We start from the raw sequence: 12,718 nt of genomic DNA, 5'->3' as shown, positions 1-12,718 counted from the left end.
ACCTGGGAGCTAAAGCAAAGTCAGACCAGGTATAAGCCATAAATTCAAAATAACAAGGGTGATGGAAGAGCTTAGAGATAAAGTAGGTTCTATATCACCCAACATTTTCAAGTAAAGACAAAAGTATTCTAAAAAACAAAAAACAACCCAGCACAACAGAACATCAATAGAGCATCAGCTTGATTTAGACATTATTCCTGTATTCACTCGCATTATGTGGGCTAAGTGGAAAAAAAAAAATAATCAAAATAATTATTCTGATATTCAGACTCAACTAATATATTGCTGTTGTGGTATCATTTACATAGGTAGTAGTATTTCCTTTGCATATGTACTTAATGGCCCACTGTAATATTTTTTTAAAACATTTACTATAACTTAAAGCAAGCAATAAATAAATCTCAAAAAGATTTTTTAAAAGCTTCATTTTCTTTAATTTGTCATTAAGACAAGAATCATGTATTTAAACATCTGAGATGCTGTAACCCAGATATTGAAGACTACATTTTAGGTACTTTATTGAAAAATTAAGATGTTAGTAAGTGCCTAGCTACATGACAGGTAAAACCAGACAATTTTTTAAAATGCTCACTTTTTTCAAAACCATAAAAATACACTAAATTGATTAAGATATATACATGAGAAGTCATTACCTTGATAAGCCAGCAAAAACACACTGGATGAGACTTTCAAAGTGTGTATATTTAGGAAGAATATGAACAAGATCAGAAATTTAGGGGAAGGGGAAAATGAGTGAAACGTAAGGACTTATGTTTCTTACAAATTTAAAGTCTTTTTAAGTTTCTCTTGCTTTGGGCACTTCCTGGAGGAGCATCTTTTTTGTTCTGCCGTTTTGCAGATAAACTACTACAATCTTTTGACCCATGGAAAGCATGCAGACATAAAATACAGAAGTCAAATGCACAGGCCTCTCGGCTACATAGTCCCCGTTTCTTTACCAGTTGATATTTTGCAGGATATTGACATCTTGGACAGGGTTTTAAAGCCTCATCAGTGAACAGGGTTTTGGCAACCTGTACCAAAAGAAAGGAGGAAAAAGCCACTTAATTCTTGTAACTCAAATTCTTCTAACAATCTGAGAATGAAGAATTTCTTAGCTGCTTACTTTTATGTATTCTTCCTGCCTGCTAATTGACCGGGGAGCCGAGTTGCATCTCATGGGTGTTAGAAGTTCAGTGCAAGAAGGTGGGGTTTGTATTACAGGAGTTTTGGCTTGAGCTTGAACAGGCCTTAGAGCAGATCTGCTGAGAAGATTAAATCTTGTGGCAGCATCTTCAGCTTTCAAGAAATACCCCTGTTAAAGATGACAATTATAAGGATGGGGAAAAAAAAGTTAAAATAAAGCAAATCAAGTTTTATTTGCAGCTGGTTTTGTTTCTTATTTTTAAGATTTTTCCCTGTGTAACAACAGTATACAAAAGGAAACCATGTATAGTGCATATGCTTCTCATTAAATGTTTGTATTAAATAAGTAGACAAGAGAGAGGAACCATAAAAAATATACATTATATATATAGTCCCATGAGCAGGGTAAACCAACCAGCTGTCTTTTAACACTTCATTACTCCCTGCTGGCTGTCAGGTTCCTGAAGTAGGATATGCCTTAATAGTATGCATTGAAAGAACAAATGAAAGTTTCATCACAATTAAAACAAGGTTACACTGAAGTGCGTGGATGCACAGGGCCTAAGTTGTGAGGACCAGCTAAAAAATATTCTACTATTGTTAACATGCTTGCTCTTCTAAATACCCCTTTAAAAACATCTACATACCTTCTGATGCTCACAACTACAGTTTGAAGAGGCTAAGCTACAAGCAGTCCTGAAAATAATCAGGAAATAGTCAAGTGTGGGTCCTACTGGATTGCAAGCTAAAGTGAAATGGAAGGAGGAACAGCATGGTATGTGAAAGCATAGAACAGGGTTTAAAATCCAAAGCCAGAATCAATCGAGGAACTGATTCAATAGAATACTCAAAAAAAAAAAAAAAAGAAAAAATTACATGGTTAAAGGCTTGTACTCATTGATGCTGAGTTAAAAAGCAATAAAAACAATTACATTCTTATGTTAAAATTCTTTACACACTGATGTTAGCACTGCCATTATCAGCTTTCCAAGTTTTACAAGATGTTTACTCTTTCCTATGGCCTATGTTCTTCCACACTTGAAAAATATTTTCTTTGAGAGAACCCTTACCCCAGCTTCTTCTTTGAGGTATTTCATATAGGACTTTCTCCTCCTATCTGCACTTTTATCTTGTACGACAATTTCACGCCAGTTTTTGCTTACTTTCCAAATGCTAGAACAAACGAATGGAAAAAGAAATCATCTACTTTCACATCTTTGCTGAAAGTATTGAAATCATGATAGTGAAACGACTTAAATTAGCATGTGTAATCATGCAAAAATCTTTGGTCATTTTGCGAATGCTATATACTACAGGAGTTTACAGTACTGCTAGGAAACATCTCATGCATTCTTCCATACCATTGCATAGAATTACATACAAGACTCTCGTGGACAATTGCAATATAGATAACTGTACTTCTTCGGGTTACAAAAATAAGCAAGTTTCTTCTTTTGACATAAACTATATTTATAAAAAAATGTGACTTTAGGAACAAAATTGATAAGTACTAAGTGTTCTGAAAGCACCTGTTTCCTTATACTTCCACCCATTCTCCCATTGCCTTTGTAACTAACAACGTATGTGGACTCTTGATTTATTTGAAATAAGTAACAATTTCTATGGATTTAAAATGAATCTAGAACATTGCCCATGTAAAAAAAAATTTTTTTTTTAAAGGTAACTGAAAATTTTTGATTTTGTGCTTATAAATAGCCAATTAAATTAAATATGCCAGAACAACCTGGAAAAGAGATTTTCTGAGTAGTGTGCATTATTAGGGAACATGCAATTAAAAGAACTGACTTTCTAGACTTAAATAATTTTTTAATACATTTTAAAATGTATAAATACAGGTTTTGGGGGGGGGGGTTGTTGTTTTTTTGTTTAAGTTTAGCAGACCCCCCCTGGGCTGGTGTCAGGGATTTTTTTTTTTTTTTTTTTTTTTAAATACTATGTGTTCTTAGAACTACAGAGAAAGAACCTGGTCACTGTTGAGAAACTTTGATTTCCCCTAACCCAGCAACAACAATTCTACTGATAACCTTCACTATTCCAGACCTTATTCCAATCCATTAGCAGAAATATAGTTTCAATATTTCGAACAATAATAGAGCTTACCTACATAGTAAGTATCATGGTATAGTAATAGTACTTACCTGCATAGACTTTCCACTGTCAAAGCATCTAACACTATAGCAAGAACATGTTTTAAGTTTCGGTATTTTAATTCTGTCAAGATATCTAATTTTTCAAGGCCCATTTTCTTGCCTATAAGTCCAGCAAGAACATCTAATACAAATATTTCTTTCCCATCAACTGTCTCTGAGATTTGATTTTGGTCTAGTCTTTGGCTTTGCAAGCAAATTTCATGGACTATTTGCAGAGCAGGAGTTCTTGAGAGATCTCCATGATTTAGAACAAAGTCTCTATTAGTCTCATCTTTTGAAACCAATGCATGGTCTGCACTGACAAAGTTTCTTTCTTCTGTTAAGATATACACTGAATTAGAAGGGTTAGCATGATGATCATCTTCTGTTTCTGACTGTGAGCCCTGTTCCCGAAGAGTTGATAATCTTCTAACCCGTTCAAGTTTTCTTGTCTTTCTTTTACTATCCAGATTTTTGGAAGCTTCTTTGTGTTTTTGGATGAACTCTTGGAAAGATCCCTCATGATCAGACAATGAGTCTCCCGATTTATCCAGATGAAGTGAATTATATCCACTATCCTCAGGGGTGGATAGATCTGGGTAACTTGCCAGCTTAACAGGGGGAGTGTTTATACTACATAGTTCAAAGTTAAACTTCTCCACAAGACTGCTGATAGACTTCAGGGATTTATTCTCGTTAGCCTCAGGTAACATACTATGAGTAGGAGTCCGAAGCAACCCACCACTAACACTCATAAGGACACCTTCACTGCATTCGTTAGTATTACCAACATTGTCCTTGCTCTGAATTGGAGATAAACATTCTGGTTCCGGTAATACTGCATCCTTACATTTGGACTCATCTAGCGTAGAAGACCTTTGCTGTGAAAAGGACAGTCTCCTCTTTTGGCTATCAGGACTAGACTCTTCAGTTTTTGACGTGCTAGTTGCAAGAGGTTTGTAACTTTTAACTCTTGGAGAGCCCGAAGTTTGTGAAAGTGTTTCTTCAAAGCTCAAAACACAAGAGAATACTTTTTTCCTGCTACTTCCTGAAGAACTGTCTTGTCTTTCACAGCATCCTATAGCGGTGCCAGCTGGAGCAGTCTTAGATAAAAGCAGTCTCCTACGTAGTGACGAGTCTTTTTTACTCACTTTAGGAGTTTCAAAAAAATCTGTACTTCTGTTTGCTTCTCTTCTTTCTGATAAGGAGATGGAACTAATTTCCTTTTCAATAGATGATGACACAGGAAAGAGTAAATTTGAATGATTATGCTCAGAATGCTCATGTAGCAATGACAGACTTGCTGTGCTCCATGCATCTTTCTGTTCTACATTAGGATCTTTTAATAATTCATTGGATCTGCTCTCCAGAAATACTGAACTGGTACACGAGTCTTTAAAACTGGAGTATTTAGCATTGTTGTTTGGAGACATTAACCTATTTCTTTTAAGAATATTGAACATTACTGAATGACTCTCCGACATCTTCTGCTTGGCACTTTGACTCTGTAAATGAAGATACCATTTTTATTTCTGAAACGAGCAATCACAGTGGTCACCATAAGACATGCAGAGTAATGAAAAAGCATTGTGTGAGTCTGTTAAGGTGATAGCCATAACAAAAGTATTTTCATTAGTCTTAATGAAAACTGCTTAGACATAAACACAAAGACAAATTATAATCGAGATGGTTAGAATGAACAACTAAAATGCATAGCATATCACAAATGATATAAATGATGGAACATACAGGCCTCAAATAAATGACACAGCAACGAGGGCTCAGTCCCACTGAAATCAAAGAATCCCACTCATTCCAATAAAAATCAGGATTTATTAGCACTATTATTGCCTCCTCCAATTTTTAACAGTTCAGTTCAAGAATTAGCAGAAGTTCCAGTAATAAATCAGTTAAGGAGAAAATGCCTTTTGTCTAAATTAAAATAAGACAGGATCAATTATGAAGCCAGAAGTCTGCAGGTCTCCCTATATATATGTATATATATATATATATATATATATATTTTTTTTTAGGTCTTACAGTCCCGTGAAGGAAATACAACTTGACTTCTAGTTACAAAGCAAATACTGCATTCTTCTTGCCTTAACACTGAAATGTCATCTTGTAAAGAAACTATCTCCTCTTATTCAGCTCTATTGATAAACTGACTGCCCTAAGGCTTTAAAACTTTGAAGAAACTGATGAACTGACTATACATTCTCTCACCAGGAACATAAAAAGAAAGTTTATTTCATGCAGTGATGACAGAATATTTTGTGCAGTTCTTCACTTTGGAAGTTCTTTTTAAATTTAGTAAGTAACAGAAGCTTCTAGAGATACTACGTTTTTTCCCCTGAAAAGTTGAACATGGCTGACACACCATTTAAATAACAGGTATAAGAAACATTGATTTTTGCCATTCAATGTGCAAGGGGTTTCTCCACCCAAATGAGAATGGCGATAGGTTACTGCTTTCTATACACAAGATATGGCAGATAGATAATTGACATTATGAATAACGCCAGTATCTCAGAAACCACAGGAGAACACAGCAAAGTTTGAATCAGCATTTTTTAATGGTCTATGTTATTGGTTGCTAGCATTACATTGTTGCAGGAACATAAACCTAGAAACAGTCGCTGAACTTTCAGACCAGATAAAAATAGGAATAGGCAACTTAAACACCAAACACTGAGACTTTGCCAATATCCCAACAGTTCTGACCAAGCTCAGCCCTCAGATGCAAGATCCAAGCATCTGGAAACCCAAACTGCAAGGGGAAAACAAGCGAACAACAAGCAATCATTTTATGAGCTTGGATCATTTAATTAACATTTTTGACTGGTACCGAAGGCACTCTGTTTGATCACTGTAATATAGAAGGTGTTTCTCTGCCATGAGGAGATTGCAACATATACAAGTTCAGAGGAACAGGCCACTCAGGAACAGACCATGAGAACTTGGCATAAAGGCCTATAGAACCAGGCTGACACTGCAGCTCTTGAACTGATTATTCGCACTATGAGGAGAGGACAACTTCAGCATAACTTTCTTTTTGCAAAAAGGAGGAAGAGCTATAAGAGACCGGTACTAACAACAGGGTGTTATCTTTTGTGTAATCTACAGAAATAATAGGTGCCATATTATGCACACTGGATTTAGGTGAACTGCAGTAAGTTAACAAATATTGTCAAGAGATATCCCTACCAAAAATATCGATGCAGAGATTTTTAACTTTGAATGCTATTTAGAGATAGCTATTTAAATCCTCAGTCCCGCGAAAAGCACATATCCACACTTACCTTTAAAAAAAATTAATAACTTCTTTAGACACAAATCAAACTACCCTCACAGTTAGCAAAAGTTCATAAGCTTGCAGGGTTACAAACTTAGTGTTCAGGCAGCATGTGGAGGAAACAACAGAAGGAAAAATCACGCCTGTAGTTTTGTTCTCAGCCATTCCATGGGAGACATATTTAAACTTGTGAACAACAGAGGAGAGGAAGTTTTAAAAATTACAATATAAAAGTCTTTATTCAAATTGTATTTCAAGAGGCAGAAAATCACAGAAAAACAAGTTTTTGCAGTTGTAGGAGAGATCAGAATGACAAAGAGATGAAGGAAAAACCATGTCAGTAAATAAAAGCCTCAAATAAAAGTCTGAATTATGCTATTTAAGTATACTGAGGTCCAGTAGAAGGAGCCTGTGAACTTCCTATACTGATCTTGTGATCATTACTCGGAAAAATTTGTAAAGAAGCACTACAATACAGAATGAACGCTGTCCACAATAATTCTTTTAAGACAGATGTCTTAAAGCATCTGTCAGACAGATAATGTATATGCAAAACTCAGGTGGAAAGTTATTTCAACTAGTACTACTTATACTAGGTGAGAATCAATTCAACTCAAAGTCTCATTTTACAAATCCAGTACTGAAGGGAAAGCCTTACAGAGCTGCTGAGCATCTCTCAAAGTAAAACAAAGTTTATTACTTGTACTCATAAGAGATGACTAATTAAATCTTTTAAGAATTGTTTAATATTTTCTAAGTACTTCCTCTTTTCTCAGGAGGAAAGTTTGAGCTACCAGATTTCTTACATAATATCAAGCCTTTTTCATTTGGAGATCTTGAAGTCATTTATGAAAGTGTTGTTAGCCTTGTTTTAAACATCAGGAAACAGCTGTGCAAAGAAAAGAAGACAGGTCACACAGCAAGTCAGTTACCAAGGAAGAAATAAAATCTGTATCTGCCAAGTGTAGATCCTTGTGCTCTACCCATTGCTATTGTACTTCCTATTAGTTTTGTGGCTTTCAAACTGATACACAGATTAACTGCAAGTTTCTTGGCAGCTTACAGAACCAAGTGTTCAGTAAACATTTGTAGTGTATTCAGTGAACCAAACTAAACTAAGCATAGGGTTAGTATATTTAGGTGAGGAATAATATGTAACAAGCTTATTCTGACAGTGTGTCCTAGAGAGGAAAAAAAACATTGGTTACCAGAAGGCAATATACATGGCACCAAGACATCAGCTCTAAGATAGAGTTAAGCCTGTTTCCAGTACTAATTCACACTCTTAAGTAATACATAGCAATCGTTTTTACCTCTAAAAAGTTTTTTTTCCTGTCCTTGTTTGTCACTGTTCACTATGCTACCAAAACAGATGAGAACAAAGCTGCTGTGATATGGGAGTATTTTCCTCTGTTATGTAAACTGTTATCACAGCTGCAGTAAAACTAGCTTTCTCTGAAGTCTCTGCTCATTGTGCTCCCAGATCCAAAAACCAGGGTGGCCACTACCACCTACAAAGGTATTAATGCTGCGGGTGGCATAGCTACAGCCTACCTGTAAGATGGGGGTCACTTACCCTAATTTGTGAAGCAATTCGAGATCTTCCAGTGCAAGGGTGCTGTATTCAAAGTATTATTTACCCCTATTGATATCCTGAAGAAAGGATGTGGGAAGAAAAGAGAGCTATATAGAGAAACAGCAAACCTACCCTGCAATTTAATAGCAGCTCAGAAGCAAGGGGTTTTCACTTGCTCTATATATTCGTTTGCTGTAAGGTCTAATTACCCAGCGATGAAGATAATTGACGGCTACCTAGGGAGCAACACCTGAGGGGCTCTCAGTCACCTGCGATGGTGGGTACAAGCGAAGCAGCGGCTTCACATCCTCCTCGGGCAAACCACCGAGACCCTCCCCAGCCACCCCCACCCCGGGCGGTCTGGGAGGCCGGCGGCGCTCCCTGAGAAGGGCTGAAGGCGAGACCTCGGCCGCCGGCTGGCTCCCAGGAGCCGGGGACCCTGCCGCCTACCGCGGCTCGCCGCCTGGCGCTGAGGCCCGTTGCCCTAGTGAGGAGCCGCTTCCCTCCACCCACAGCGGCTGCTCGCGTGCCGCCGCTTTCCCTCGCTTGCGTTTGAACTACCCGCCCTTACCAACCGCCTCCGCTCTCCTTCCCCCGCTCCCGCCCCCTCCGCGCTGCCTGCCTGCCTCCCTCCCTCCCTGCGCGGGGCGCCCGCGGGCTGGGCTGGCTGCGGGCCTGAGGAGAGCCGCTTCCCCCCCGGCAGGCGGGAAGGCGCCGGCGGGGCTCGCCTTTCCCCTCACGCTTCGTGCTTCTGCCCCGCGGCACCCGTCGCACCTTGAGAAGCGCCCCCCTGGCCTCCCTCCCGCGGTCTCTTCTGCCGCCCCTCAGGCGCCCGCTGGGCGTTGAGGCTTTCCCGCCCCTGGCTGGGCCCCTCAGCCGCCCCGAGCGGCCGCTGCCGGCCGGGACCGCGGGCCGCCGTCGGAGGCGCCGGCCGATGGCGCCTAACCGAAGGGCCTGATAAAGCCGATCTACACCGAGGCCTTTAACTTTGGGTTATGAGATTGCCAATTAATTCAAGTTAATTAATGGATTTGTGCCCGATGGCCGAGGAAGACGTTTACAGCGCGTTTTGTAACCTGCCCGCTCCTTTGCATTAGCTGTCAGTCAGGTGGGAGCATGCCCAGTGACGTCGCCTGTCGAGGTGTTGCCATGTTTGCTGTTAATCTGCGTGTTTTTTTTTTTTTTTTATGAGTAATTAGGTGCCTTTTTTACTGCGCAAGGTCAGGCTTACAAGAGGCTACACTCGCTCAAGTACCTGATGACTCCAAAATACGGTAGGCAGGAGCCCAAAGGAACTGGCAGGCCTCGTAGTAACTACACCCTGGGGAAAGAAGGCATCTCCCGCAGGAGAACATAGGAAAGGCCAGATAAATTAATCGGCTCTGTGTTCTCATTCCACTGGGCATTATTCTCCTTTACAAACTTGTTGATAAAATATTTACTCGGCATTACCTTTATTTTTTTTCCAGTTCTTTTCCTGTTTATGCTCCCACCAGAACAACGTCAAATCTGAACTTGAGATGTAAAATCGTTGAGTGTGACTCTGAGGGCCATAGCTACGTCCAAAGTAGCAAAGGATAGGCTTTCTAAAGTAACTTCGAAGTTAAGTCAAAATCCCAGGAAGTGCGATGTGGTGAATTTGCATCCTTCCTTTTTGCCAGCCACCACTTCTGCAGTCTCTTAAAGCAAACCAGCAGTTTGATTGGGCAACACTGTGTTGAGAATGAGGCAGCAAAGCCTCACAACCTAAACGGGACCTGAGGAAATGTGAACCTAAAAGTAACCTATCTAAAGCAGTGGAAATGGTGACTTTTTTACAGTAGAGAATAGACTAGAGACTTTTTACCATAAAGGACATTATTTCATGTGACTACAAGGAAACTGTTGAGGATAAAAAGAGAAAGGTGTATTTCCCCCTTCCTTTCCAGAAGAAAGGAGTAGAAGCCTGATGAAATTTAATCCCTGAATACTGCAAGTGCTTACTGTAATGGTATCTGTTTTGCAAGAATCAGAAGGTCCTTATTTTTCAAGTAGTTATGAAATCATCTTTTCTGTGAAATTAACAGTTTGCTGCCTCCTTTAAGTGGTATACGCAGTGTGCAAGTTCTCTCTCTGTCGTTCAACCCCAGGAGGACTCATGTTTCTTAGAACAAAAAATTCTAGTACATGTAACAACTTCTAATAGGATTCAATGAAACACACAGGAGCATCACAGCAGAAAGAAAGCACTGTTTAAAACGGCATCACCAAAAATACGGCTGCAAACACTGCCTCTAAACAAACAAAATTATATTAAAACAGTCACACTGCATTAGAATAAGAGGACATTTCCTTCCAATCTAAAAATACTCTATGCACTCTCTCCATCCAGTGCCACAAACCGTTCCTTCTGCTTTCTTACCCTTTCTGTTTTCCAAAAGAGGGATTTCTCCGGGTCTCGTTTTACTTTACGGGACAGGGGAAGCCTCCCACATACTCCCCCCCTACCTCCCCTTTCCGCTACTCTACAGCCAAGGAGAGTCTTTAGAGGTGGTGCTTATCTGCCCATCAAAATCGGTTTTGACTGCTAAAGTGGTCCATTCAAGGGAGACGTGCTTTATCAGCAACCGGGAAAGGGACCGAAGTTTTAAGACCTTGTAAAGGGAACCTTGTAAAGGTCCAAGAGAACAGTTAAACGATGCCAACAATCAAGCAATTAAGCGATTTCTTCTTTAATATTTGAGACCGTATTTTCACAGCATTAACCTTAACTGACTTTTTCGTGGCGGTGTAATTAATAAGCCCTTTTAAAGTATCGGTTTGACAAATGCGTTTAAATTTCAAAACAAGCCTGGAGAAAGAATATCACTTGTTTTAATTTGTTTACTTACGGGATTTTAATTACTTTGTGTGCATGACTAAATAAACTCTCCGCACACACCCACACCCACAAAAACCTTGGGCAGAGAAGAAGACAAAGATGATAATAGCATTGGAAACTCAGAATCAATATGAATAATAGCTCTGCCTTTCACATATCGTTCTGCTTGTATGAGTTTTATTCTGGCACTCCAAAAGTTACATCGAAGGAAAGTAGCTTATTTATTAAAAGCAGTATGGAGAATCACGTGAGCTGTCTAGAATTATATTTTTATTACACGTTTAACTTAAACACAAAATTGGGAAAATGGCAAATATTTATTATTCCTCAAGTTTAATTTAGATTAGCTAAAAGTTTTGAAGGTGATTTGCTATGAAAAAATGTTAATAAACAACGATTAATAAACGCTCATACTTATCAATGCATTAGAATGCTCATTCAGGAAACAATTCCAGTTCAGCATTCAGAAACAGTAACAGCATTTCGTGCACTAGCGCCTGTATCCGTCAAATGATGAATTCATTTAAGTTGGCATATTTACAAAACACAGTGTTTATTAAACATTTTCCAGGGAGAAGCATTAATTCTTATGGAACTGAACAAAGACAGACAATTCTACAAAACAGCTATGGAATATTCAAAAGGTATATGCTTGGTGATGCTGAGCCAGTGAGTGAGAAAAAAATTGGTATTGTTTCAAATTTTACCTATATTATTTCAGTGAGTATATGCTAGAATCGTCGAAATGTAAACTTCTTTCATAATACGATCGTGTAGTCCTACAGTTCAAATATATAGTATTATAGCTTGTAAGTTTGTTTTGAGATGGAATATACGATACGGAACACAAAGGAAAAAAAAGATCAATAGGTGTTTTTTATCTATTGGCCTTCCTTAGAGAAAATGCTGCGGGGGGGGGGGGGGGGGGAGAGGCTTGAGGTAGAACACCTCGGTGGTATAAAATTCCGTAGTCGTTTGATCAGACTCATCACACAATTGTTTCTCAAGACTATATACAGTAAGTCAGGTAGAGCCAAGTTAAAAATACCGAGTAAGGTGGTTCTCACTTCAGCTAAACACGCAGTTGTTATCTTCTTTTTGCGGACCACACGCAAGTACTCGTATGAAAGCTCCTATACGAGGGAAAAAAAACGCCCAAAGCCCCATCTATTCTACCCTCTTTTCAAAATGAATAATGCTAGCAGCCAAGCACTTATTACGGCCGGGCCGGGCCCCGCGACGCCGCCTCCCCGGGAGGCCCCGGGGCCGCCGCCCCGGCCGCCCCGCTCCGAGCCCGCCCGCCCCGGGGCGAGGGGAAGCGCCGCGGCGGCGGCGGCGGCGGGCGGCGGGGGAGGGGCCGCAGCACTGGCCCCGCCCCGCGCGGCCGGCGGGCGGGGCGGGGCGGGCCCCGGCGCAGCGCTGAGGCGTCATCAGCCGGCGTCGGTAGGGGAGCGCGCTGTGGCGTCGCCGCTTCTGCGGGTGAGGGGGGGCTGCGCTGCGTGTGGGGCTTTCGGCTTCCTCCTCTCGGGGCTGGCGGTTCCTTTCGCGGCGGGAGGCGAGCAGGGGAAGGCCTGGCCCAGCCTAGTCTCGTGGGCTTTTCTCCAGCGCTCGGTCTGCGGGTTAAAACGCCGCGGGGCGCCCGGGGAAGGCCTCAGCGCGGGGCTGGGGCTGGCTCGGCGCCTGAGGCCCAG

At 40.5% G+C, this 12,718-nt stretch overlaps 1 protein-coding gene across 1 annotated transcript; it reads right to left on the bottom strand.

The window, feature by feature from the left end:
- Window positions 1-416: 416 nt before the first annotated feature.
- Window positions 417-4,795, bottom strand: FBXO43 (F-box protein 43). Its single transcript, XM_009675979.2, has 4 exons — window positions 3,306-4,795; window positions 2,217-2,319; window positions 1,127-1,315; window positions 417-1,034 (listed from the first exon to the last, which is right to left on the bottom strand). Exons 1-4 carry the CDS (start codon window positions 4,778-4,780, stop codon window positions 786-788), a joined length of 2,016 nt encoding a protein of 671 aa, XP_009674274.2. The 5' UTR covers window positions 4,781-4,795; the 3' UTR covers window positions 417-785.
- Between the last annotated feature and the right edge of the window lie 7,923 nt (window positions 4,796-12,718).

The sequence above is a fragment of the Struthio camelus genome, chromosome 2 (assembly GCF_040807025.1).
Source record: "Struthio camelus isolate bStrCam1 chromosome 2, bStrCam1.hap1, whole genome shotgun sequence".
Taxonomy (NCBI): Eukaryota; Metazoa; Chordata; class Aves; order Struthioniformes; family Struthionidae; genus Struthio; species Struthio camelus.
This window is presented reverse-complemented; position numbering and strand designations above follow the sequence as displayed.

Bases quoted from the DNA above. Each gene is read 5' to 3' on its own strand.
- FBXO43 (XM_009675979.2), bottom strand. From the start codon at position 4,780: ATGTCGGAGAGTCATTCAGTAATGTTCAATATTCTTAAAAGAAATAGG. The intron at 2,320-3,305 runs GTAAGTACTATT...CGTTTGTTCTAG, and splicing joins ACAGTGGAAAGTCTATGCAG to CATTTGGAAAGTAAGCAAAA. The intron at 1,035-1,126 runs GTAAGCAGCTAA...CTTTTGGTACAG, and splicing joins GGCAGGAAGAATACATAAAA to GTTGCCAAAACCCTGTTCAC.